The sequence below is a fragment of the Xyrauchen texanus genome, chromosome 32, assembly GCF_025860055.1.
Source record: "Xyrauchen texanus isolate HMW12.3.18 chromosome 32, RBS_HiC_50CHRs, whole genome shotgun sequence".
Lineage (NCBI taxonomy): Eukaryota > Metazoa > Chordata > Actinopteri > Cypriniformes > Catostomidae > Xyrauchen > Xyrauchen texanus.
The window spans coordinates 22,624,755-22,650,427 of record NC_068307.1 but is presented as its reverse complement, the minus strand read 5'-3'; the positions used below and the strand labels follow the sequence as shown (position 1 = coordinate 22,650,427).

The 25,673-nt window shown below is 38.2% G+C and overlaps 1 protein-coding gene across 1 annotated transcript; it reads right to left on the bottom strand.

The window, feature by feature from the left end:
- Positions 1–706: 706 nt before the first annotated feature.
- LOC127626022 (bone morphogenetic protein 7-like) lies at positions 707–22,356 on the bottom strand. Its single transcript, XM_052101528.1, has 7 exons — positions 21,969–22,356; positions 13,229–13,421; positions 3,439–3,581; positions 2,564–2,779; positions 1,522–1,598; positions 1,292–1,402; positions 707–856 (listed from the first exon to the last, which is right to left on the bottom strand). Exons 1-7 carry the CDS (start codon positions 22,354–22,356, stop codon positions 707–709), a joined length of 1,278 nt encoding a protein of 425 aa, XP_051957488.1.
- Between the last annotated feature and the right edge of the window lie 3,317 nt (positions 22,357–25,673).

Here is a 25,673-nt window from a genome sequence, read left to right as displayed (position 1 = left end):
ATGTGACCAACATTAATCTGATTTAAATTGGGATCCTCAAAGAATAGCGCTGGGATGAGTGACTGATGATGATATATTGAGAGCACCTGGAGAGCCGCATGTTTGATTGACACAGTGAGCAATCATGTTAAAGAGAGTACAGCTAAAAGTGCTCATGAAGGCTCAAAAAGTCTCTATTGCTCCACACAACATCTGATTTCCACGACTCCCATTACATCACGTGCACTCAGATTTGTATTTGCATGTTTATTTGTTGTTTAATTAGTTTTTTAACCCGTTAGCAGCCTCTTTATCCTCTTCCTGCTTACTGTGCAATGAGTCCGAATAATTACCGTTTTGACTCTAGAAAATGGGCAACTTAATATTCATACATGTGTAATTCTTACAAATTTTTTAAACAAAAACAGCATATTCATGTGAATTACATCATGTCTTAAAGTTTAAATTCATGAATGCTTAGAATTACCAACAACTTACCCTCCAACGGCCACACGGTCATGCTTCAAGGGCTGAGCAAGTGCTCATTCATTAAAGGAGCATCATATTGGTGATTTCTTGCATGCTGCAAAAAAGATTGGCCCTGATTCTAGACATGATCACCGATAACGTATTTAAGACGAATATCGGCCGATTTTGATCGGTGGTCGACCGATCGGTGCACCCCTAGTCCCTACCATTTCGCACTGCCAAGGGCAGTAGTAGTGACTTAATGGCATCCACAGGCTCTGACTACCATGTTGCGGTACTTTTTCAATATAACATTAGAGCTGTCATCAAAGTACAAGACGGAGATTCCATGCAACTGAGTAGGAGCGCAGCAGGGTTTTGGGACTGTTTCTGGGTTAATGAAATGAACCTAGGATGACAAAAGAAATACAAGATTTGAAGTGGATGGAGTCAATTTATAACCATTGCAGTCAAATATAGAATAGTGATATTGATCTTTGTTAACTCATGAACAGGCCTACACAGAATGTATGCTAACAGAAATGTTCATACTTTTCAGAAAAATCAACCTATACGAATGGCTTACTTATAGTTGTCTCTGGGATATGAGAAATTGTTTTAACATCCAAAGAAATTATACAATTCAACTTTAAATATTTTAACTAAATTTGGTTATCAGCTACTAATCAGTTTGGAGTACCCTCAGCTATGTTAAGCACTTTTTATCCAGTTTAAATGCATTCCCAAGGATTTGTAATTGCCCCCTAAAATTTGTGTGGAAAAACATGTAACATATGACAATCCATAGATTCCATCTAGGTTTACTGATGACTGTAATACTCACCAATGTCTGAACGATAGCATGATTTGTGGCATTCATATATGAATTTAAGGGGAAAACACATTCTCCCTCGCAGTAGTACGCAGCATAACCCTCTGGAGCAATGATCCAATCCTGGAAATGTGAGAGAGAGAGATATGAGACAGATTAGAGGCAGAAAGATAAAGTCATGAAATGAAAGAGGGCTCTGATGGAGAGAGAAACTAAGAAACAGATGAAGTTCATCACTGTACCTGCCATCCCAGGTCTCTGAAACTGACATAGAGTTCATGTTTCTTGCAGCCTTGTTTGGGGTCAATGCTAGCCCCATCTAGAGGGAACAGGTAAAAGGATAAATATGCAGCACATTTAAATTCAGATAAACAGTTTTTTTGTAAGGGCTAAGCAGTTTAACTGTATTTACTATGTGATGGTAGAACTGGGTCAACCATTAGAGGTTCTGCTGTATTGTTTATACCACAATATTGGCAGACTATCGGTGAGAAGTACTGCCTTACATTATTTACATGCTAGAGCGATGAAAAAGCATGTGCTCCAAACAAGAGAAGGAAGAACTTGTTAGTAAAGGCCCAATATACTTCCGGAGAAGTTATTTTTCATTCAGGGGTAAAAAGAAGTTTGAAACAATGTTGCAGAGCAAGGGTATACTGTTTGTGAACATTCAGACACCCGCCAAACTGCTGAGGGAGGTGTTTAGAGGAGCATTTAAATATGAGGATTCTCACTAAAACCTTAACTAATGTTACATTCAAATGCGTTATCGATGGGTTAATGATGCTAATGCACCAGCACTCTGTATACGGCCATAATATGCGCCGATTACACTCTGTTATTGTGATTTTTGATGACACTGATACTACTGCAAAGATTGGTGTATAAAAGAGAGTTAATGGGCAGAGTACAGACAAAAGAATGATAATAGGCATACCTTACTCTGGACATATGTGTGAATGGCTTTCAATGCAGAAAACACTTGAGTGAATGGGTACTTAAGAGTATTTGAATAGATTTGATTCCTTTTGTAGTCTAATTTAAAAAGAAATGCATGACTTGCTCTTGGAAAATGAACGATCATACAGATGTAGGCAAATTTGCACCAGCTTCCTAACAACTGCACGCCATGTTGACTGATCTTGACTGACTGAACAACATAAACAAAATTAGCTGCTGGCCTCAAAGTTGGTGGAGCTCCAGGTCATTACAACAATCAACTAGCTAAAAAACATGCTAAAACATGCTAATATCAAACTTTAACAATTGCACTCTGAATTTTACCTGTGAATTCAGCTGTCTTTAGGGCCACCTTGTTGGGTGCAGCACCGGGTTTGGTGTTTTTAGAGCGGCTGTGACCCCTCTGTTTGTTTCCTGATGCTGAGCGGACACTGCGGAGGTGGACTCCAGACGCTTTGAAGAACGCCACCATAAACGGCTGCTGATCCTGGGGTCCACTTCTGCCCACCAGCCCTGCTCTCCTGGGGTTCATACTTTCACCTACAACAGAGGGCAACAGTGAGTTGCATGATGAAATAAGTCAACATGAAATAAAAATGGTATTTCCTATTGTACATTCCTGGTCTTGTTGTGCTCATCAGTGCACATACAAAAAAATTATTTCTTCGTAATCTTTTAGAAATATTGAATAACTTGCTCCACCACCACTGAAGCGACTTTTCTCTTCAGCTGATGTCCGAAATCTCTCCTAAATTTCAACCCCTCCCCTCCAACCACATGGATTAATTCTGGTATGTATTGGCCACTTTTCATGAGCAAATACATTTTAAATTAATAAAATAAAGTCCTGTCTGTCCCTTAAAAGTTTTTTCTCAATAAATATCCCATTTCACTCAGAAATGTGCCACATTACGGAAGTAAAATGGGCTGCAAACGCAGTTTCACTAAAATATTTAGATTCTAATCCTGAGATGAACTTTGAAGCGTTCAGGCACAGAGTTGATTGTAATGATTTAGCTAATAACAGTAAAGTGAGTTGAAGCAATAAGCACTCTATGAATTTGTGTGAATTATATAAATGTAGGTCAGTGTTACATTAGTTGAGAGATATACTGCTATGGCACTGTTTATGATAGTGAGACTGTTTGGAAACATTTGTGTTCTATGGATCTTGATTTTTTGAGTTTGCAGAAACCCACCATGTGCTGTCTCCAGAGAGAGCTGTAGTCCCAGGTTCTGACCTGGGTTTATGACCCAGAGGTTACTGGTTACTGTGAGGTCAAATACCAGCCATCCCTCTTCCACTGCCCATACTACTCGCGAGTCCAGCAGGTAGAACTCCCTACATGGGGACAGAAGAGGTCACATATGGGTCAATAGTGGTGACAAGCTCTTTAGTACATACTTAACAGTGGCTTTCAGCTGAAAAAGTGGATATGACGACTGAAACAATGAAAATATTTTTGCCCAGGATGTTACTAGTGCCCAGGGTGGTGACAAATAAATAGAGCCCACCCCCAAGATAATCTGGTTCCTGGATATGGCTTGGGTCTCCCCTTCAATGTAAGTTTATGATATAACCCATTGAAACATTTTGTACATGGCTGTTAAGTGCAAAACAAAACAACCAATCTAAAAACACAACAGCAAATCCAAAGACAAAATAACTATTCAGATACACATTACCAAATCATAAAACACAACGGCATATCCGCTAACAAAAGTGCAAATCAGAAAACACAATAACGAATCCGGAAACAAACAACAAGTTAGAAAACATAACAGCAATTCAGAAAACACAACAGCAATTCAGAAAACATAACAGCAATTCAGTTGAAATGGAAAGGGTAGGTACCAATAGCTTCTCACCTGATTGGATGTGAATGAGACCTAGTCCTTTCCTCCGGATTGATTAAATGATTATATACAAAATCCATGCCAAAAGGTCACTGCCTAAAAAACGAAATCATTTGGAGTATATTCCCTCTCGGGAAAATAGTAACAGGAAACTTTGTAACACTGAGATTAAAAACAGCGAATGGGAAAAGTTAGTTTTAGGTACAATGTTCATCTATGGTCTCATGGTTCATCTGGTGCGTAAGGGACCGTTTTTAAGCCCACAAACTGTGCAAAAACTTTGGTGGCATCCAAGCGTTCATTCAATTTGCATGTTCTAAACACTGTTGTTTAAAATTAAAATAAAAAATAAAAATGTTTAAGGTTCCAGTTGATGCCAATGGATAGATTTTCCAAGTATATTTAATTAAACGGATACAGTGTTCAATTATTAAAAAAAAAAAAAAAAAAAAACTCTAAAATTCACCAAGATGTAATTTTTACATTACAATGGTTGTAGCATGCTGCCAGTGGTCTGATTGACTATTTTACATTGTTTTTTATTATTACTATTTAAATAATGTAATATTTGTATTTGTATAATTCCACTTCTTGGGAGAATCTCACTTAGAGTAAGTCAGCATATCTAAGAGCAGCCTTTTACAACCTTTTAGTATTTTTCTTTTTCTAAAATAATTTAACACTGTACTCATAATTGGACATGCTGGCTTCAAATGTAGAAAGTGAGGCATCACACCAGCAGTCTACTGCAACCTTTACAATGAGAAAATGCTTTTTTAAATAACAGTGTTTGTTATGTTAGAATAAACACTTGGAAACAATTGCACAAGTGGTCAGAGAACCAGTCCTGAGGAAAGGAGGTGTTCTCCACACAGCCAATCAAGTGAGAAGCAATTGGTACCTACCCTTTCCATTTCGACTGAATTGCTGTTGTGTTTTCTGATTTGCTATTGTGTTATTCATGTCTGTGGCATCAAAATCTAAAGCTTAAGTATGTTACTTTTTCGGTGTAAAAATATTTTCCCCTATACCAAATGAAAATTCTCTCATCATTTACTCAACACAAACAAAGATTTTTAGAAGAATATCTCCACTATATAGGTCCTCACAATGCAAGTGAATGGTGACCAAATTTTTATAATGAAATTATAAAAATAATCCAATAGACTCCAGTGGTTAAATCCATATCTTCAGAAGCGATATGACATGAAGCATCAATATTTAAGCCCTTTTTACTATAGAGTCTCCTCCTTGGCCAGTAGGTAGGGATATGCATGAAGAATGTGAATCACCAAAAAACAAAAGAAGAAGAACCTGAAAGTGGGGATTTGTCATAAAAAAGGACTTAAATATTGATCTGTTTCTCATCCACACCTGTCATATTGCTTCTGAAGATATTGATTAAACCGCTGGAGTCGTATAGATTACTTTTATGCTGCCTTTATGTGCTTTTTGGACATTCAAAATTGTGGTACCATTCACTTGCATTGTGAGGACCTACAGAGCTGAGATATTCTTCTAAAAATCTTTTTTTGGGTGTTCAGAAGAAGAATTAAAGTCATACACATCTGGGATGGCATGAGAGCGAGTAAATGATGAGATAATTTTCATTGTAGGGTGAACTATCTCTTTAATATGCAGAGACAGCCAAAAATAAAACATTCATAGGTTCAATTTTCTTGAAAACTGTAAACATTGTGTCTCTGAGCACTATGAAAATGTCTCTGTTTTGAGCGACCTGTCTCAAGAGAGAAAATAACATTGAATGGCATGAGTTTGGGGTGGGATTATCAGTTAGTTTGATCAATGGCATAAAGGGGGCATATTTAGAAAGCTGTTTTGAAAACAATGTTTATTTTTGCAATTCTGTTTGGTGGCACTAGTGGTGCAGAAATGACATACTTCATAAGGACTATATGTCCTTGTTCAAGTATGATCTAGGAAGAACCACTAACACCTTCTAAATGATGTATTTCATGTCATTTTCCAGCATATTGCTTCAATAAAATGTGCCTCACAATATAAACCCTCAATGAGAATACCCTTCAGTGTGGTTTCAAATGTAACACATCATCCACATTAATGATGCATAATCTTGTCAAATGTCAGTTACTAATAGTATCGTGATTCCTTGGTGAGGTTTTCTTTGCAGACAAGTAGATGACAAGCAGACAACTGCAGAAATGAGAAGCTTCGCATAATAATGCCATCTCATGCCAGAACTTGTTGTCCGTCTCAAATAAAGATATCACCAAATGAGCTCTATTCCATGAGATAAGAGTTTGAGGTCTGGCTGATACAGCTCAGAAAGTCAAAAACAACTGAACTGCTGGAGGTCCACAGGCAACAACATGTTCCCAAGACAGCGTCAAATTTCTCTCTTATTAAATGTGATGCCTCTTAAAAGAGATCAGATTGTCCTCTGGTGATGAAAACAGGGGGACTCTGTTAGACTCTCTTGAACAATGACTTGGCTTACAGGTAGGATTTCAGACCTTGAGGGCAACAGATAGACTAGCTCTTTATGCTCCTCTGTCTAGTCACCTTGCTGTCTGTGAGCATCAATGTGGCAAAGCATCTCTGGATAACAATGGGAGAGGGGTAGGAAGGATGATTCACAATGGGTGGTCTTCACAGGGTGTTTGTGTAATTTAGAACAAACAGCAAAGAATGAATGAGAGACAGTCTGTCACTTGGAGGACTTCTTCAGGTGGGATCCACACACAGAATGACAGGACTGGGGGCTGGATACGTGATCTGGCAGTTCAACCCCTAAAAGCTGCTGGACTTGCGTCAGAGGCCACACCAAGTCAAGCTTTCATAACAACAACAACAACAACAACAACAACAACAACAACAACAACAACAACTCAATCTGACAAGACTGAGGCAAAAATTTTTATAAAAAATAGATGGCACTAAACTAGAAATGCAGTGAGGTAATGTGTGTTCAGTTGACGGTAGGGCTGAAATGATTAGTCGGTGTTAACGACAAGAAAAATTTTCGACAAAAATTGTCATTGTCGAATAGTCAATAGAGGAAGAATTACACAGCTCACAGTCCAGATGCACTCTAAACACTCTAAAACTATCAAAACAGCTTCAAGTGATGTAGATCACAAAGTATGAGGGAATTATACAAAAATACCAAATAAGCAAATACAGAAGCACTCTTGTTGTGGAATAAGTGGAGCCGGAGCTCTTTAAAGGAAACACCCTGGCTTTACATCTTAAATGTAGTTATATTTAAAGCGTTATAGCTTTATTACATTTCAAATAATAAGAAAGCAGATCATGTAAATAACTACAAACTCCGAAACTTGCATTTCTCTGTGCGGTCAGCACCTCTTCTATTAGTTTTGTGAAGTGTCACAATCTAATGGGGAGCGATTGAAACTGCACCCGGCTGATGCACATTCTGTCATGGGGACACGTGTCCCTCGACCACACACAATTAATGCAGCTAGATTATAACGTGATAGCTTACGACTTATTGAACATAATATACACTCACCTAAAGGATTATTAGGAACACCTGTTCAATTTCTCATTAATGCAATTATCTAATCAACCAATCACATGGCAGTTGCTTCAATGCATTTAGGGGTGTGGTCCTGCTCAAGACAATCTCCTGAACTCCAAACTGAATGTCAGAATGGGAAAGAAAGGTGATTTAAGCCATTTTGAGCGTGTCATGGTTGTTGGTGCCAGACGGGCCGGTCTGAGTATTTCACAATATGCTCAGTTACTGGGATTTTCACGCACAACCATTTCTAGGGTTTACAAAGAATGGTGTGAAAAGGGAAAAACATCCAGTATGTGGCAGTCCTGTGGGTGAAAATGCCTTGTTGATGCTAGAGGTCAGAGGAGAATGGGCCGACTGATTCAAGCTGATAGAAGAGCAACTTTGCCTGAAATAACCACTCGTTACAACCGAGGTATGCAGCAAAGCATTTGTGAAGCCACAACACGCACAACCTTGAGGCGGATGGGCTACAACAGCAGAAGACCCCGCTGGGTACCACTCATCTCCACTACAAATAGGAAAAAGAGGCTACAATTTGCAAGAGCTCACCAAAATTGGACAGTTGAAGACTGGAAAATGTTGCCTAGTCTGATGAGTCTCGATTTCTGTTGAGACATTCAGATGGTAGAGTCAGAATTTGGCATAAACAGAATGAGAACATGGATCCATCATGCCTTGTTACCACTGTGCAGGCTGGTGGTGGTGGTGTAATGGTGTGGGGGATGTTTTCTTGGCACACTTTAGGCCCCTTAGTGCCAATTGGGCATCGTTTAAATGCCACGGCCTACCTGAGCATTGTTTCTGACCATGTCCATCCCTTTATGGCCACCATGTACCCATCCTCTTGTGGCTACTTCCAGCAGGATAATGCACCATGTCACAAAGCTCGAATCATTTCAAATTGGTTTCTTGAACATGACAATGAGTTCACTGTACTAAAATGGCCCCCACAGTCACCAGATCTCAACCCAATAGAGCATCTTTGGGATGTGGTGGAACGGGAGCTTCGTGCCCTGGATGTGCATTTCCCACAAATCTCCATCAACTGCAAGATGCTATCCTATCAATATGGGCCAACATTTGCTTTCAGCACCTTGTTGAATCAATGCCACGTAGAATTAAGGCAGTTCTGAAGGCGAAAGGGGGTCAAACACAGTATTAGTATGGTGTTCCTAATAATCCTTTAGGTGAGTGTATGTAACTGTGCATTTATTATTGTGAAGAAAATTGGCAATACACAGCTTTATTAATAAGAGAGATTTTTTTTTGTGAGTTAAAGTGAACAGAAAGGTGAGAGAGAGTAGTCTTCGCCCCATTATACACTGTGACAAAATGGTTTGGCTTGTTTTCCAATATAAATATCTAAAACACCAACATACATGTTCTTTAGCAGCTATACTGTAGAAGAAGAAAAAATATTTGAGAATGTTGAATATAATATTATAAATACAAATACTTGAACATATCTAAAAAGCCTTTAAAAAAGATGCATTCACATGAGAAGCAGCATATAAGATATTTAGACTTGCTTTAAGAGAACAGATCTTTAATATAGTATATAGCGTCTAGTATATTTTGTCTTTACTGCCCTCACAGAAGTATAACCGAGTGAAAAAATACATAAGATATATTCTCTTAAAGCAAGTATAATTAAATATTCTCTTAAAAATGCTTATCAAGTAAATGTATCTTGTTTTAAGGATTTTTAGACAATTTTAAATAGAAAACAAGACAAAAACACTTGATAACAAGTATTTTTCCTCTTTAATTCAGTGAATGTCAATTAGAGGTATTCTTAAAAGATGATTTTGACCTCTTTATTGTTAGTAAGCAAGTTTAATACAACCTTTTATGTTGGGGCACAAGCTGAATAATCGGTTAAAAGCTAATCAATGCAATAATCGCCCGAATAGTCAAATAATTGTTCTAATAATCGTTATATAATCGATTATCAAAATTATCATTAGTTGCAGCCCTAGTTGATGGACTTTTCATTACAAGCACTGGCTTTTGCTCAAGCAACAACATTTTGGAAAAGTCCAAAAAATACAGGTGTGATCTAGAATGAGAGAATGAAGAGGGATAAATCATTTCGGGTGAAGAAGTGGGGTGTTTCTCCAAATGTCTGGGGTAGGAGTTCCTCCTCTCAGCTGAGAACTCTACATTTCAATAATTGACAGTAATGGCTGTGTAATGGCAGCCGCTCTCACTGACTGTTAGCAGCCACACCGTAAATCAGCTTGAGGAATTCAGTGGGAGCCCTGGCACTAGACAGGTACCGTTGAATAGACAAATCAGTGTGTGTGTGTGTGTCCATCCCTCCCATTTAGGCTTAAAAAGTGTGGGTGGTGGCATAAGTTTCATCTCATTTCACTATGATGCCTTGAGGCCTTTGGATACCACGCTATTAAAACCTAACCAAATTGAACATATCAAAAGACATTAATTCTTTTTTACATATTCCGTATCAGAGCATGTAAGCGGAGCATTGAGCGGAATGTTGATAATTCCATCTGAGCGGAGAGCGCCTTTTTGAAGATTCCACTCTGCTCGCTCAGGGCTGATCACTCAACCCAGAACGCACTTCGTGATATGCTGGTTTGGGAAACTACGAAATAAGCAATAGGTCTGAGGAAGTTCAAACATTGTTTTAGTGAAATTGCAAACCTTATAGCCTACATACTGTAAATGAAAAGTATAAATCAAAGTTAAGAACGTGGAAATCGAAAGGGTTTGTGGAGAGACTGTAGTAAGCAAAGATTCCTTAATCTTACACGTCACATTGACAAAAAGCAAAAGGATGTGCTATGCGAACATGGTAGCACAGCAAAAGGTGAGCTAGTAGGCTCACTACCATTCAATAATAAATTAAAAGATAAGTAGATAGTAAGGACTCTTGTTATTTTGCAATCATGTCAATGCAGCTGCCAGCTAAATGCAGGCCCGGTTCCGATGTGGCGCATATGGTTTATCACTTGTAGAGGCATGTTTGATGACTTGTTAAATAAAGTAAATAAAGATCACTTAAAGATGAAACAATTTAAAGGATTATTTGAAGTTCAATGGCATATGTGCTAACAGAGAACATCTCGGTTACTGTCGTAACCTCCGTTCCCTGATGGAGGGAACGAGATTTTGTGTAGATGAAGTGACACTAGGGGTCACTCTTGGGAGGCAGATTCACCTTCAGGTCTTCGAGAAAAGGCCAATGAGAATTGGCAAGTTGAATTTTGATGCCACTGCCCTTGACATATGGGTATAAAGGGAGGCCAGCAGGCAAGTTCATTCAGGTTTTGTGCTGAGGAGCTGAGACAAGGTCCCGGCCGTTACAGCGGTACAGTTCTGTCTGTGGCAAGAGGGACACGAGGCTGCAATCGGCCAGTTTTTGGTGGCCGTGGGGGCGGTGACCGAGAACGCTGGCGATCTAACCTGAGGAGAGAAGAAACTGCTCTTTTCTTGACAATGTGGGTACAACAACCCATGCGGGGTGCAGCGAACAGAAAAGATTGGAACAAAAGATTTACCTCCCGGCCCTCCACCGGGGGAGGGAGTGGTCTGTACACCAGCTCCTGGTTCCTGTAGTCAGCTCCTTCCTCAGGTGGCCCATCTTAGGGCCGCTTGGGAGAACTTTTAGGGGTGTTGGTGGCCGGCTGAGAAGCGTGGGGCGTCGCTCTCCTGCCGGGGGCTCTACGCCATGGGCAAGTAGTAGGCTCGAGCTGGGATCGTAGTAGGTAGTAGTAAGTAGCAAGTAGTAGGCATCTTGCCGCAGAGGAATGCCCTCGGCGAACAGACGGGTTGCGCTCTCTTGAGCCGCGCTGGGGCAAGATGTGCTGTATGGCCTCTGTCTGTTGCTTCACCGGCACGAACTGCTGGGCGAAGTCCTCGACGGTGTCGCCAAAGAGGCCAGCCTGGGAGCTGGGGGCATTGAGGAACCGTGCCTTGTCTGCCTCCCTCATCTCTACCAGATTCAGCCATAGGTGGCCCTTTAAGGGGCACATATTATGCAAAATCCACTTTTTCAATTTATATGAACATAATTATGTGTCCCCAGTGTGTATAGACACCACAAAATATGACAAAATAAGACAAATAAGACAATCTCCTCATTTCTTTCCTTTCCCCATCAATAAAAAGCAGTCTTTCCGAACGTGCCATTCAGGTTTGCAGCCCCTTATGACGTCAAAAGGGGAAAGGTACCACCCACGGCTGGCGAAGAGATCCGCCCAAGTAGCTTAGATCTGCCCTCATTACAACCTGAGCGAGCAGCGCACTCCGCCATATTTATCTCCTCGCTAGAGCCACTTGTGCTTACTCGAGAATGTCCCAGCTACGAGGTAAACATGCCAAATGTTCTGTTGATGGCTGCAAGAGCGAACACAAGAGTCTTAAGGTACTTCCGACATCTGAGCCACTGAAGACCCAGTGGATTCATTTTATTTTTGATAGCAATGTGCCCACAACAATAGGAAAATCCCTAATGTTTGTTCAAACCATTTTACGTCAGACTGCTTCATCAACGAGGGTCAGCACAAGGCTGGATTTGCTTCCAAGCTAAGGTTCAAGGATGGATTATTACTAGCTCTCCATGACCCAACTTCAGATTTGCAAATCATAAGTTTCTCACTTTATACTTTTTTAATGTTTGCAATTTGGCTTTCTGAATTTGCTTGTTTGCACGTTGCATGAAAAAACACTTGTTGTGAAAACATTGTGCTTTGTGTAATGTAGCAACTCTGTAGGCATCGTTTCACAGTTTCAGCATGAGTACCTGTACCAGAATTAAAAAATGAGCCTTATACTAAATGTATCATGTCACTACATTGCAATTAGCAAATGTCATTACAGCACTTAGTGTGTGTTGCTTATTGAAGTAGTACTGTTTCCTACAATGGAAAAAAGAGAAAGCTAAAGTTGGCGCAAGACACCGAACAACACATCATCCATCGTAGCAAAGCGGCTGAAATAACCCTGCAAAAGTTACACAAATTTGTCAAACATGTACGGCTGAACTTCGGTGTTTTCAGTAGTAGCCATATTGGTTCTCCTGCATTGTTGTCACCGGGGTATCCATGGCACCAGCAGGAAAGGCACAGGGGAGAATTTAAGGGGAGAAGTTGCATTTAAAGCTACAGACACTAAAACAGCCTGTTTGGAACAGGGCTACAAAACAATCTGTGAACTATTTTGAGCTGTAACACCTGAGACTTATATTACATTGTGTAAAAAATGGGCATAATATGTCCCTGTGAGAGGGCGGAGGGTGGGGCCGTGTGGTGATTCTGCACACCGGTCCCTTATCAGGCTAATTAAGCCTCCGAAAGGGATAAAGGCCGGATGGTGGTGCGACAGAGAGAGAACGTTTACGGGCAGCTGACCGTCGTGTGTTTATGTGAGTGTCTTTTTGGTTCAGTTAAATTAAACTATTATTTATTTATATTGCCAAGCCGGTTCTCGCCTCCTCCTTTCCATTGTTCCCTTTACAGTCCCCTTTAAGGAAATCAATAGGATCAATTTTGATTTCATGTTGACTTTAAATTAGGCAGTCTTGTGGTACAAATAGTCAAACACATTTTTGTTTTATAATAGACTAACATTTTGTCACAAACCTTTTGGGCTGCTGTTTGAGCACCTGGAACACACTGACATGGAATGTCTCATTTTCATAATGCTCATGTACAAAGTCCTTGTAGATACGGAACTCTGCAGCAGTCACGGTTTCTCCAGCTGGGATGCGAGAGAGGTCAAAACGGAACTCTCTGCGGTGCTGATGATACAGATGGAAGTCTTTATCTGAATCCACTAAGAAGAGAGGGAGAGAGAAGAATCAGCTTATACAGTACTCATTCATTTGCACATTATACTGTATGTAACTTCATTGATAAGAGAAGGACTATTTAAGTCTCTTAAAGGGATAGTTCACACAAAAATGAAAATTCCATCATCATTTACTCAGTAAGGTTTTGTCTCTTACATGGAACACAATATGGCCTCCGTCACCATTCATCTTTTTTCTATACAATGAAAGTGAATGTCAGTCCCTTACATTATGCCTAACATCTCTGTAAAAGGGTAAATGGAATAGAGGCCAGAACCGGCTTGACAATATAAATAATAGTTTAATGAAAAACTAAACAAAAAAAGAGAACCACACAAAGGTGCCGGACAGCTGCCCATAAATCTCTCTCTCTAGCACTGCAGCTTCGAGTCGGCCTTTATCACTCTCTGAGGCTTGATTAGCCTGATTAGGGGCTGGGTGTGCAGCATCACGACCCAGCCCCGCCCTGTCACAATCTCCTTTTGTGTTTCACAGAAGAAAGTCATACGGGTTTGAAACAACATGAGGGTGTGTAAATAATTAAAGATATAAACATTTTGGGCAAACTATACCAATGCAAAATTAACCCCAACAATGGTTTCTTAGGCCTGAAACTATGCAATTAACCTTATGCAAGTATGTGAATTTGTTTAAGCACTACTCAAACTTCATTTCACATTGTTGCGTTATGTTTCAGAATTAATTTGAACAGTAAAAGTTGTATATTGTAACATTAATTTATTATGAACTAACAAAAATGAACAATGAACAAAAGTTTATTTAGAAATTAATATTATCCATGTTTAAAAATGTTTATAAAAAATTATTGTTTGTTGTTAGTTCATGATACCAAATGGATTTACTTATGTTAACGAATAGAACCTTACTTTAAAGTGTTACCCTTTATTCATACAATATCAGTCCCTAACATTCTGCTTTCGTCTTTTGTGTTTCACTGTGGAAAGTAAGACATACAGGTTTGGGAACAACATGATGAGATAATGAGTAAAATGGGTGCGTGAATGATGACCGAGGTTTTAGTTTGCATACATTTTCGCTTTAAGGTGTAACATTTTCTGCCCCAACTCTTTTTGATATAAGATAGTACCTTTGGTTAAAAACTGTCCTCTAAGTCATCTAGATTTGGTTCAGTATGAATGTGCACTGCAGGCTTTTGTCTCATTTGACTTAATTTGAGTTCTGTTACAAACCAATGAGAACTTACTCAAACCACAGCATAAGTCAACGTACCCAGACTTCATCCTGTCAGAATTGCTTTGGAGTCACATTAAGCGCTAACGCTTGATTGCCTCACCCACATCACTGTGTCCAAAAAAGAAATGTTTGCTTCCATAAGCCAGTGATTGATTTGAGAAATGGGGACCCCTGGGGACTCAAATTGGAGTAAAAACCACAGGCTCTGCACCCACCCACTATAGACTTCAATCACACACATGTGCCAACCACAAGAAAAGCTCTGTTAAAGGCTTGGTCCGGAAACCAACGTTGTCCCACATACATATACGCAATATACACATTTGTTCAGATGGTATATCGTTGGCTCAAATGGAGACTCCTAGCAACACTAACCTGAGAGACCTGTTATGCACAGTACTTTAATTTAATTTAGGATACAGAGGGAATGATGGCTGCACAATTAATCAAATAAATAATTGCGATTACAATGACAGTTGCCACAATTAGCCTAACTAATTATAAAAAGTGTAAATTACTGCATTTAATTTAGGTCTACTTCTGTTACATTTTCTAATGTAATTTCATGTAAGGTAAAGAGGAAATTAATCGCACTTGCAATATCAAGGGAAACAATCAACAATAGTCATAATCATGCAGCCCTAAAGTGAAGGATAAACGTCTCAAGGCCTCTATAGCAATATCTGACTGCTCACAAATAATAAATGTATATACATGTAGACCACATTTTGGGTTAAAGCTGTCCCTACTCTGCTAAAAAGACCATTTTAACCAGCATTCAATTCCCATGCTAGGTTAGATTATGCTGGCCAGTGCTAGTTTGGTCTTGTCTTGCTGGTTGACCAGCAAAGCCATAGTGTTCACCAGCAAAACCTAGATGGTGCAGCTGATTGACCAGAAATGCTGTGTTTTTCCCCAGCAGAGTAGGCCCCTTATACTGTTTGGCTGGCAGTTTGGCATATGTTTTTGTTAACACACACCCATAAACAGCAATGAAGGCTAAAATAAAGAATCTCCATGAGTAGAGAGAGAGAGAGAGAGAGAGAGAGTGGAAAAAAAAAAGATTTCGTAATGAAGTCTTGGCCGACACCAACTTAACCTCCATGCTGTTTCCACCATGCCCTAACCCAGTGTTCTCATAATTTCACGTTCTCAGAATTTTCAGTCTGATGGTGGTGGCATGTACCGAACATTTCCTAGAGGTTTCCAATGTGCTGTTTTTACAATCAATCTGTTCGTACCTCCATCAACACCCCGACTGCTACGCCTGACCTCCCACAGGTATGAAGGGAATCGGTCATGACAATTATTCTTATTTTTATGCACATCCTGCCTGTGAGTTCATGGCATCGTGTGCTGGTGAATAGCGATGTGTTATAATCATTTCCAACATCTTGTAATCTTGTGTGTGCATGATTATTGAAGGAAGCACTATGTGCATACTCAAAACAGTGAGTCATTTTTTTGAAGGCAATTAAACAGAGGACAGAAAAAAAAAATATTTTATGGAGGCAATAATAGCTTGTAAGGATTTTGATGTGTTTACATTTACAAATCTGATGTACATGGTACTTAAATAAACTTCTTATATATTTTAAACGTTCCTTATAAACACGTTAAAATATGTACCACATGATAAATGGAAGCTTTCCAAAGGGCAGCTTATTGCATGTTATGTAGTCTACTAGACAACCTCACCTTGCATTACTGGCAATAGAATCAAAACACAGAGCTGTACACACAGAACTCAACAGTTGGTGCATAAAATACGATGACGATAACAATCAACAGATAATTATTGATAAAGAACAGATCATTTTTGAGAAAACAAGAAGTTACCAAACATAACAACTAAATCAAAAACTGTGTAAATAAACTTGCATACAGTAAAACCATGAAAGCTCATTAATTACTCAAGCCCAGTGCATGCTGGGAACACTAGCTTCTATTATTTGCCAGTGAAATGTACTCAAATTAGCGAATACATATGACAAGGTTTTCTACTTTAGGATTGATACATGATGATGCATTGTAAAGATAACAATCAATCATAAATACTATTTACTTATAAGTTAGAGCAGGGGTCAGCAACCTTTTTTAAAATGAGTGCCATTTATTATTTTCCTGGTCAATGACTGTGCCTATTTTTGTTTTCATCAGCTGAATGGGAGGCTAAACACTATTAAAGTGTGATGAGATTTATTTCCATGATTAATTTATATTTTGAATATATTATGTTTTCTCTTTTAATCTTTTAAATGTAATTTTGAATGTGACCATGGTTTAAGGAGGGTGTAGCTGTATGCTGGGTTGGAAATCTCAAGAATTAATAATGGTGTTTTCCTTATTACACCAATTTGGGATATTGTTCTGAAAGCAAAAAGAAACAAATGAAACATGGAATGTTGGCTGTCATCCGCGCAGCCTGGCCGAAGCAAAGCGGACTTAACCGAAAGTGAAGCACTGCCATCCAGGGCAGGTCTGGGAAGAGAAATCGGCCCGGGATTTTACATGGCAACTGGCCCAACTGTTGACACAGGGGTGGGGGTGTTCGCTGTCCTTCTCTGCATATCACGGCGTCGTTTTGTAGTCCGTTCTGCATAACGCGGTGGCTCATTGTTGCTTATCGTGGCTCGTTCGGACCACCGGCCCGCTTGGTTCTCCCGATGGCCATTACACCCCTGATCGGCCCAAAAGAACATTGGCCCACCGGGAAAATGCCCGGTATGCCAGATTACCAGTCCAGCCCTGCTGCCGACTCATGTGGCTTGAGTCTCTTCACACTTTAATAGTGTTTTTCCTCCCATTAAGCTGATGAAAACATGCTTTGTGATCATGAGGACGGAATACATCAAGGTGTAGATTGGAATGCTGAATTTATATAAATAAAATAGTTTACTCCTCTCTCGCCATAGGTTGCCGACACCTGACATAGAGCATTCGTTTTTACATGCTTGAATGGAGTACAAATGTAGAATTTACTTTAGAGTTTCAAGTTCACGCTTAGACTTACTTATTCAATAGTAGGAAGTACTGAATCTTTCCTGTTTTTTTTTACTTCACCACAAAATCCGTTTTTTTTTCCATGTAGGCCTTTTCCATTGTGGGATATGGTTATAACACTTGCATTGTGGGCAGGGTTGGGAGGGTTACATTTTAAATGTATTCCACTACAGATTACAGAAAACATGCTGTGAAATATAATTTATAACATATTTAATTAAATTACTCAAGGTATTGTAAATACTTTGGATTACTTCTTCAGCACTGGTAGATTTTTTTCACTTTTTTTGACTATAAAAACTCTGCCAGTAAAGTAAGACAAAATACACATGTTAAAAATACATTCTCTGAAAAAAAAATATATCATATGCAGTGTTGTTTCTAAAACAAGATAAATCAAATTGACCTTTTTTAAGGATATTTTTACAGGAAAACAATAAAAAAATTATTATCAAGAATACAGTTTTTGCCCTAATATCAAAGGTCTTACTAGAAAGAAGAAATTACGATCAAATGCGAATTTTCTTGAAAATAAAAAATCGTGGTAACATGTGCATGTAAAATGGCAAGAAATAGCATTTTAGCTTAGCGTAAAGATGACAATTTACACAAGGTTTATTTATATTTCTTCTGCTCCAAACTTACTTCTCGCATGAATGTAACACATCATAAGAAAGTGTTTCACAGCTGTTCAAATACACTTTTGATCGCATCATTTATATGTATAAATGTTTTCCATCTGAAAGGAATAAATATTAAGTGAAACAATTACAATAAAATGCAAAGTAATCTCTACAGTAATCAAAATACTTTTTGAACATAACTGCGTTGTAATTACCAAAGATTTAAATTGTAACTGTAGTGGAATGCAGTTACTTATATTTTGTATTTTAAATACGTATTCCTGTTACATGTATTACGTTACTCCCCAACCCTGATTGTGGGATATGGTTAATGGTAAAGATCACACATTGATTTATGCATTATTTATTGACTGTATGCAATAAAGCTATGACTGCTCCATTGGTCTACTTCCTGTGATCAAAAATTCAAATGTTCTCATGTCTCTATTCAAGGTTGAATGCTAAACATAAGACAAGACAAATGTGTTTTCTGAGAGAGCTGAAAAACGAATTGGTAGGACTAATGAGCTTTTGGTGCAAAGGCAAGAAATCTTAGGTAAGGTCTGCTTACTTTCCTCAAAATCAGCTTATGAACATAAACAGGTGGATTTGTAACCTGCTTATTGTGCATGCTTCTACATTACATTTGGATCTAGAAAGAACTTGGAGTAACAATTCACATAAGGGATCACTATTCATTTTGGTTTGGTTACAATAATCTTGGTTGACTTACTGTAATGTCTTAAATGTAAACTGATTTGGTGTCTGCTGCGGCATTATGCTCTGTCAAACACTCAAATTTAGGGCAAGATGCCTAGCAGATGTCTGTGAAATGTTCAAGGCCAAACAATCAATCCAATCTACAGTATATCTTTATCAACCTCTTTTGGAACATCTGACTCTTACCATGAAAAACAGCATAGGGGCATCAACATTTTTTGTAAAACTTGAACGTGAAACATGGAAAATGGGAGTCAGGTAATTTTTACCACAAGCTGCTCTATGAAGTCACAGTTAGGCTGCTGGAAAATGTGTTTGTCTATATTTTTGTAGAAAACATGTGATCGAGTCTGGTTTGTTTAATAGTATCAAAACCTCTGTGCAAACAAGGATGGATGGATAGATAGAACTTGCTTTAATTCTGAACTTATGGTCAGGCTGGGGAAATAACTTTAATTCTGAACTTATGGTCAGGCTGGGGAAATACCTTTAATTCTGAACTTATGGTCAGGCTGGGGAAATACTTTAATTCACTTCAGTGTGGTCTTAAACGTCCACTCTACAGGCGTGCCAGCGTTGTCACACAACTCAGAAGGAGGAAATGACTCTGCCAGTCATGAGAGAGAAAACACCCTGTGCTACTAGCCCGATCACCCACTCCAACACATACAAATTCAAAAACATCATATCTCTACTCTCTCTCAGAATTTGTAAGTTGTAACACCCAAGAGCTCAGTCAACACATTATTTTCCAATATTAAAAATAGCATAGTTTCAGCAGCAGCTGTCATTAGTAATGAAAAGGACTGATGCTATATGGAGACTTTCAGCACTTTGGAACACTGTTCACAGTTCGGTTTCCAAGAGAAACAAAGACAAGAATTGGGATTAACAAATGCAATAACACTCAAAGAATTCCTTGACTGGAGTGTGCCCTTCTGGACTTGCATAAATACACACAAGCAAACATTTTTGCATCTTGAATTCCACACAACTGCATTTGTTGTCCACATACAAATCAAAGTTCCATCTTAGAAAAATTCTTCATCATTTTGAACCATACACACACTATAATCTCACACTTTTAGCACGCACTGCTGTCTTGACAGCAATTCGTATTTGGATGATGTATGTGACCCCCAAGTATGTTGCCCTCAGCACAGTTCAAAATGCCTCCCTAAATCCTAGTCATGCGAAACAAAGCCCTTTTAAAACCCATGTCTTAGAGCTTTCAAGGGATTCTGTGGAAACTGAATATTTGTCCTCAAAAATAACTTTGTTATGAAAAAGTAAATGTAGCAAAGGCAGAAGCTGAATTCTCTGAATATTCAAATTACTTCAAATTCAAACAGATTAATTCCTTAATCGAGTCAAATTGTCAATCAAATCAAAATTAATTATGGTGACCGAATTCCTTATTTTGCATTAGTTATTTTATGTAGATGTGCATCATTTTAGGGATGGCAGAAATAACAGGCTAAATATTTACATGTGGTGGAATGAAAAACTCACAGTATATGTTCATAAAATGATTGATGGAAAGCTACTTTCTTAAGATTTGGGCCTACATTTTTTTATATATATATTGATTGATTTGGTTAATAGAGACATTTAAAGATATTTCCAAAACAATAATTACATTTTGTATGATTAATAACATATCTAAACTTTGATAAATAGATATAGATTTTTATTTTTGTAATGAATAACAAATTAGCCTACTAATGAAAATGATTTAGTGTTTTCAAAAGAAAATAATCCCAAAGAAATGCTAATGGAATTTGTTTTATAAATTACTAATCTTAAAGGAACAGTTCACCCACAAATTTAAATTCTCTGGTTATTTCATCACCCGCATGCCATCCCAGATGTGTATGACTTTCTTTCTTCTGCTGAACACAAATTGCCTCAGCTCTGAAGGTCCATGGAATTCAAGTGAATGGTGACCAGAACTTTGAAGGTCCAAAAAGCATATAAAGGCAGCATAAAAGTTGTCCATATGACTCCAGTGGTTTAATCCATGTCTTCAGAAGTGATTTGATTGGTTTGGGTGAGAAATAGATCAATATTTAAGCCCTTTTTACCTAAAAATATTTTTCTTTTGTGTTTGGTGAATGCATATTGCCACCTAATGGGCAGGGAGGATACTTTATAGTAAAAAAGGACTTAAATATTGATCTGTTTCTCACTCACACCTATCATACTGCTCCTGAAGATACGGATTAAACCACTGCAGCCGTGTGGATTACATTTATGCTGCCTTTATTTGCTTTTTGGACCTTCAATGTTCTGGCCACCATTCACTTGCATTGTATGGACCTACAGAGCTGAGATACTCTTTTCAAAATATTTGTTTGTGTTCAGCAGAAGAAAGAAAGTCATTGAAATCTGTGACAGTATGGTGTGTAAATGACAGAATTTACATTTTTGGGTGAACTATCTCTTTAATGTTTTACTATACAGAATTACTGTATGTCATGATCCAGTTCCCTTATTCTTGTCATGCTCCACTAAAAAAAAAAAAAAATGTTTTCTTTATTATTAATAATTAATTGTATATAATACGAATAAGAATCAAATATAAAAATTAATAACGTATGGGATATTTACAGCAAGTTAGTATACAATTTATATATTTTACAGTAATATACCTCAGCCAATTACAGTGATCAGTAAATAAATGTACACAACGATTGCAGTAGCTTACCGTTAAGCCAATATATTACTGTAGAAAAACCATGGTAAGGTCTAACAGTATATCCTTAACTTATCTTAAAGGGGTCAATTAAGACCTTTATTTCTTCAGATTTACTGTTTGATTCTTAGTGGATTCGTGATCCCTTAAGATTAAGAATTGTTTCCAAATTATGATCAACATTTCAGTATCAATCCATCAGAATTCCTTTGGAGTTCTCTGACAAGCATATATATATAATCTATTTAAATGATTGTATATTATAAAATGCTCACCCAAATTGACAAAACTCATCACCATGTCTGCATCATTCAGAAGGCTACTGTCCTGCTGGGTCACCATCGGGGGTCCCGGGGTCGTGTAAACCGATTCATAAGAGTACGCATAACCGCTGCGCTGCCCTCCATCCTCCAGGATGGCGTTGTACAGATCCAGCATGTACATGGGAGCTGCGGTTTGTCTCTCGTGGATATGGGGACGGGGCCGTTGGGGCAGCCCGAGGATGGAGAGGATCTCCCGCTGCATCTCTCTGCGCTCTTGGCTCTTGAGTCGCCGCTGGATGAAGCTGGACTGAATCTCATTATCCAGAGTCAAGTTAGCGCTAATCGCGAGACTGCAACCACACGCCACTATCAAAACTCTAATCAGCTGCAATGGAGTCATATTATAGCTATTGCTCGAATTGAAAATGTCTAAATAAATCCTAAATTGATTATAACTCGCAACTTTTCTACCTCATTTGATCATATTATGATGTTGAGTTGATTTTCAATATACTGAATAAGAACAATAATCCAACGCAGAGATGAATTAATCCAGCATCGTAACTGATGTTGCACTCGCACTGATGTCGCGCTGCTGCTGTGTACACGCTTTAAATAGCGCGCTGAAGCTGGTGGGTGGGGCGCACGCGCAGCCGTGCGCAGAGGGCTGTCTTGCCGTAAACAGCATAAAGAGAGTTGTTTGGAGGGTAAAGGGACATTTGCATACCTAGCTGTTGGCTATTTCGAGCCCCCGTTATCCTATTTTAAATGATTCTCTCACTTTTTTTCTTCTGAAAACTGATTTGTTTACATGCCGTGTGAGCATGATTTATACAAGCCAGAACAATCTCTCAGATTCAGAACAAAGAAATATTATATACCTTTTTTTTTTTAATTTTTTTTTTAAATAACTGTCCAATAAGTGAAAGGCAGGGCCGGATTATGACTAAATGCCCCATGGCCAATTTTCGTTTAAGGGCCCCCCCTTCCAATTATCTTTCAAAGTTGAGACCAGGGGCATAGATTCCAGGGGGAAATGGGAGAAAGTACACCACCCAACAATCAAAGCAAGCAAGTACATCCCAATGAATAGTATAATAAATGTTTTTTGTTCGATAGCACTTTTCATACAAAGCATAAACTTTAATCCTATAAAGCCTAAAGTATTAAATAGTCAGAAAATGTTTTAAAGAGTAGCTCAATTTTTTATTTTAAATTAGAAAGAGGAAGGCAAAAGTGTCCTATACGCGGGCTGGGGGCCTTCGTAGTCACAGGGCCCTATTGAGGGGGCCCTGTATAAACTGACAGCTGTGGGGGCCACATATAAACATGTTTTCAAAATTGATAAGATGCCAGATCTTGCAGCCCAGGGCCCCACCGGCCCCTGGTAGTCAAGGGCCCCTGGGCACTGGCCCGCTCCGTAATACACGTAGTGAAAGAATAGTATTTGGGGTAAAAAGCCCCGCTGTTGCAGGGGCTAAAGACACCCATAAAACACATTGTTTTTCTTAAGTGGGGTGAATAGATTTGTTATAAAAAAAAATATGGGCTCACATTGACTGATCAAATCACAATGGAGATTAATTTGTTTATAGGATACTTGAGATGCTGATGCCAAATGTGATTGAAATTAACAGAAAATGGTTAACCCTTTTCTGAGGTGGTTACTTTAAATAAGCATCATAATTTGTTACTCAGAAAAGCATCTCGCTGTCTCAACAAGACTGTACTGTAATTATTGTCCCTATATTTACACAATATCACTTTAACCCTTGGGGCCTTTTACCCAGAGCCACTTTAAAAAAAAAAAAAAAAAAAAAAGAAGAAGAAGAATTTTTATCAAAAACAACCTTAAGTAAATATTTTTTTTTTCACACAAATTATGTTACTCAATAAAATACAATAAAAATAAATATATTTTCAATCTTGATACACTTTGTGACCAGAAAAAAACAACAACAAAATTTTTTTTTTCTTAAGGTCTACCTTTATTCCAGATGTACCCTACAAAAATGTTAGGTGCACATTTATTATAAAAGGTTTTAGACCGACGTCATCTTTCAGAGGGGCAAAGTGAAATTAAATGGCTATTTACAAATCCTGTGTAGAACTTTCAATTCAACTCTGTAGATGCGTCAAACTCAAAACTAGGGTTTTTAATTAGCAGGGTCTTGGTATTAGTTAACACTGTACAAAATTATGTTAAATACAATGACAAAATTTGATTCTGAAAGCTTCTCACACTTATTGAGATTTCAAAGTGATTCATAATTGTTTTACAGTTAGTAACAATAATAGCAGCAACTGACACTTTGGATGAAACTGCATGGAATGTTAAAGGGACATTTTTATTTCTCAGTTACCAAATGACCAAATGATGACTCTTCAATGTTGCTTAGTTGACAGTTCAATGATGTTTATTGTTTAACACCATACCAGAATTGCCCTTTATTTTTTTTTCAAGGTTAATTATTGCAGCCAAAATGCAGCCTTATTCCTGTGAGCACACAATCACCACCTGACCTGATCAATGAAAACGCCCAGCACATCCTTGACCTGTAAACTCCTTTTGCACTGCCTTCCTGTCTTAATCTCAGACTGATTGTAACAAACATCAGGCAAGTCATGACAGAACCTTATTACTTGTAATGCAGCAGTAAGGACTCTGAAAGTCAATGTGATGACAGCTCTAGCATACTGATCTGCCATGCTGCTGATCACCTGGTGTGGTTTGAGTCCCTTGTCTGTGGCAACCAGCATCACCCTCCTGCTGGGCTTCAAGTCTACGTGCACCAACCAGCCTGAACTCAAAGGTCAAACAAATCTCACACCCTGGTTAGCTCATTACTCCTATGCTGAAAGGCACAAGTGATCTCACTAGCAGCTCTCTTTGCCCTATGATTAAATTGTCTTTCCAAGACTATTTTCCTTTGGAGACATCAATGATTGTCTTCTCTCTTTGAAGTTGTCGCTCCTCTTTTTAAAATCATAATTTGCTCATAAATTGGTAGAATCTTGTGAATATCCAATGTTCTCATTGAGTGATAATGACATAATTAGCCTACATTTCTCTTTAGATTTATGATGACATCGAATTGCATTAACATCAGCATGATTATTATTTTTTTATTTCGTTTACCATCAGTTTCTGTTTAAAATGAAAATGTGGTGCACATTGGGTTTGTGATATATTTTAGTGCTTAAAAACACAATATTCGTAAGGAGGTAAAAATTTGATTAGAAATCAAAATGTAAAATTTGAACAGATGGAAACTCTGTAAAAAAGTAATTTTGTAATATTAAATGATGATGAATAATTTGCTCTTTTTGCAGTTAGTAAAATGGACATGTTGAAAATGCAAAGATAAATGTGACTATATAGATGTGTGTCCTGTCAGCACATACATTGTGTCTCCAACTCATATCTTGTATAGTATAATACAAATAATCTGGTGAAATAAGTGTCCCTGGTGTGTTTTTGATTATATTAAAAAGTCTTGCTTTATGCAGCATATCTTATTGGGATTTTGGTTATTAAAAAAAAGCATCAGGTATTTTTATATATTTTGGACTCGTGTTACCTCAACGTCTGTGCCTGTCATAGTAAGGAAAGAATAAGCTAAAAAAAAAATAACATTCTATAAATTGATTTTTAAAAGCTATCATGCAATTAATCGCTTATCTTTTTCCACCACCTTCGGTATTGGCAAAATCTAC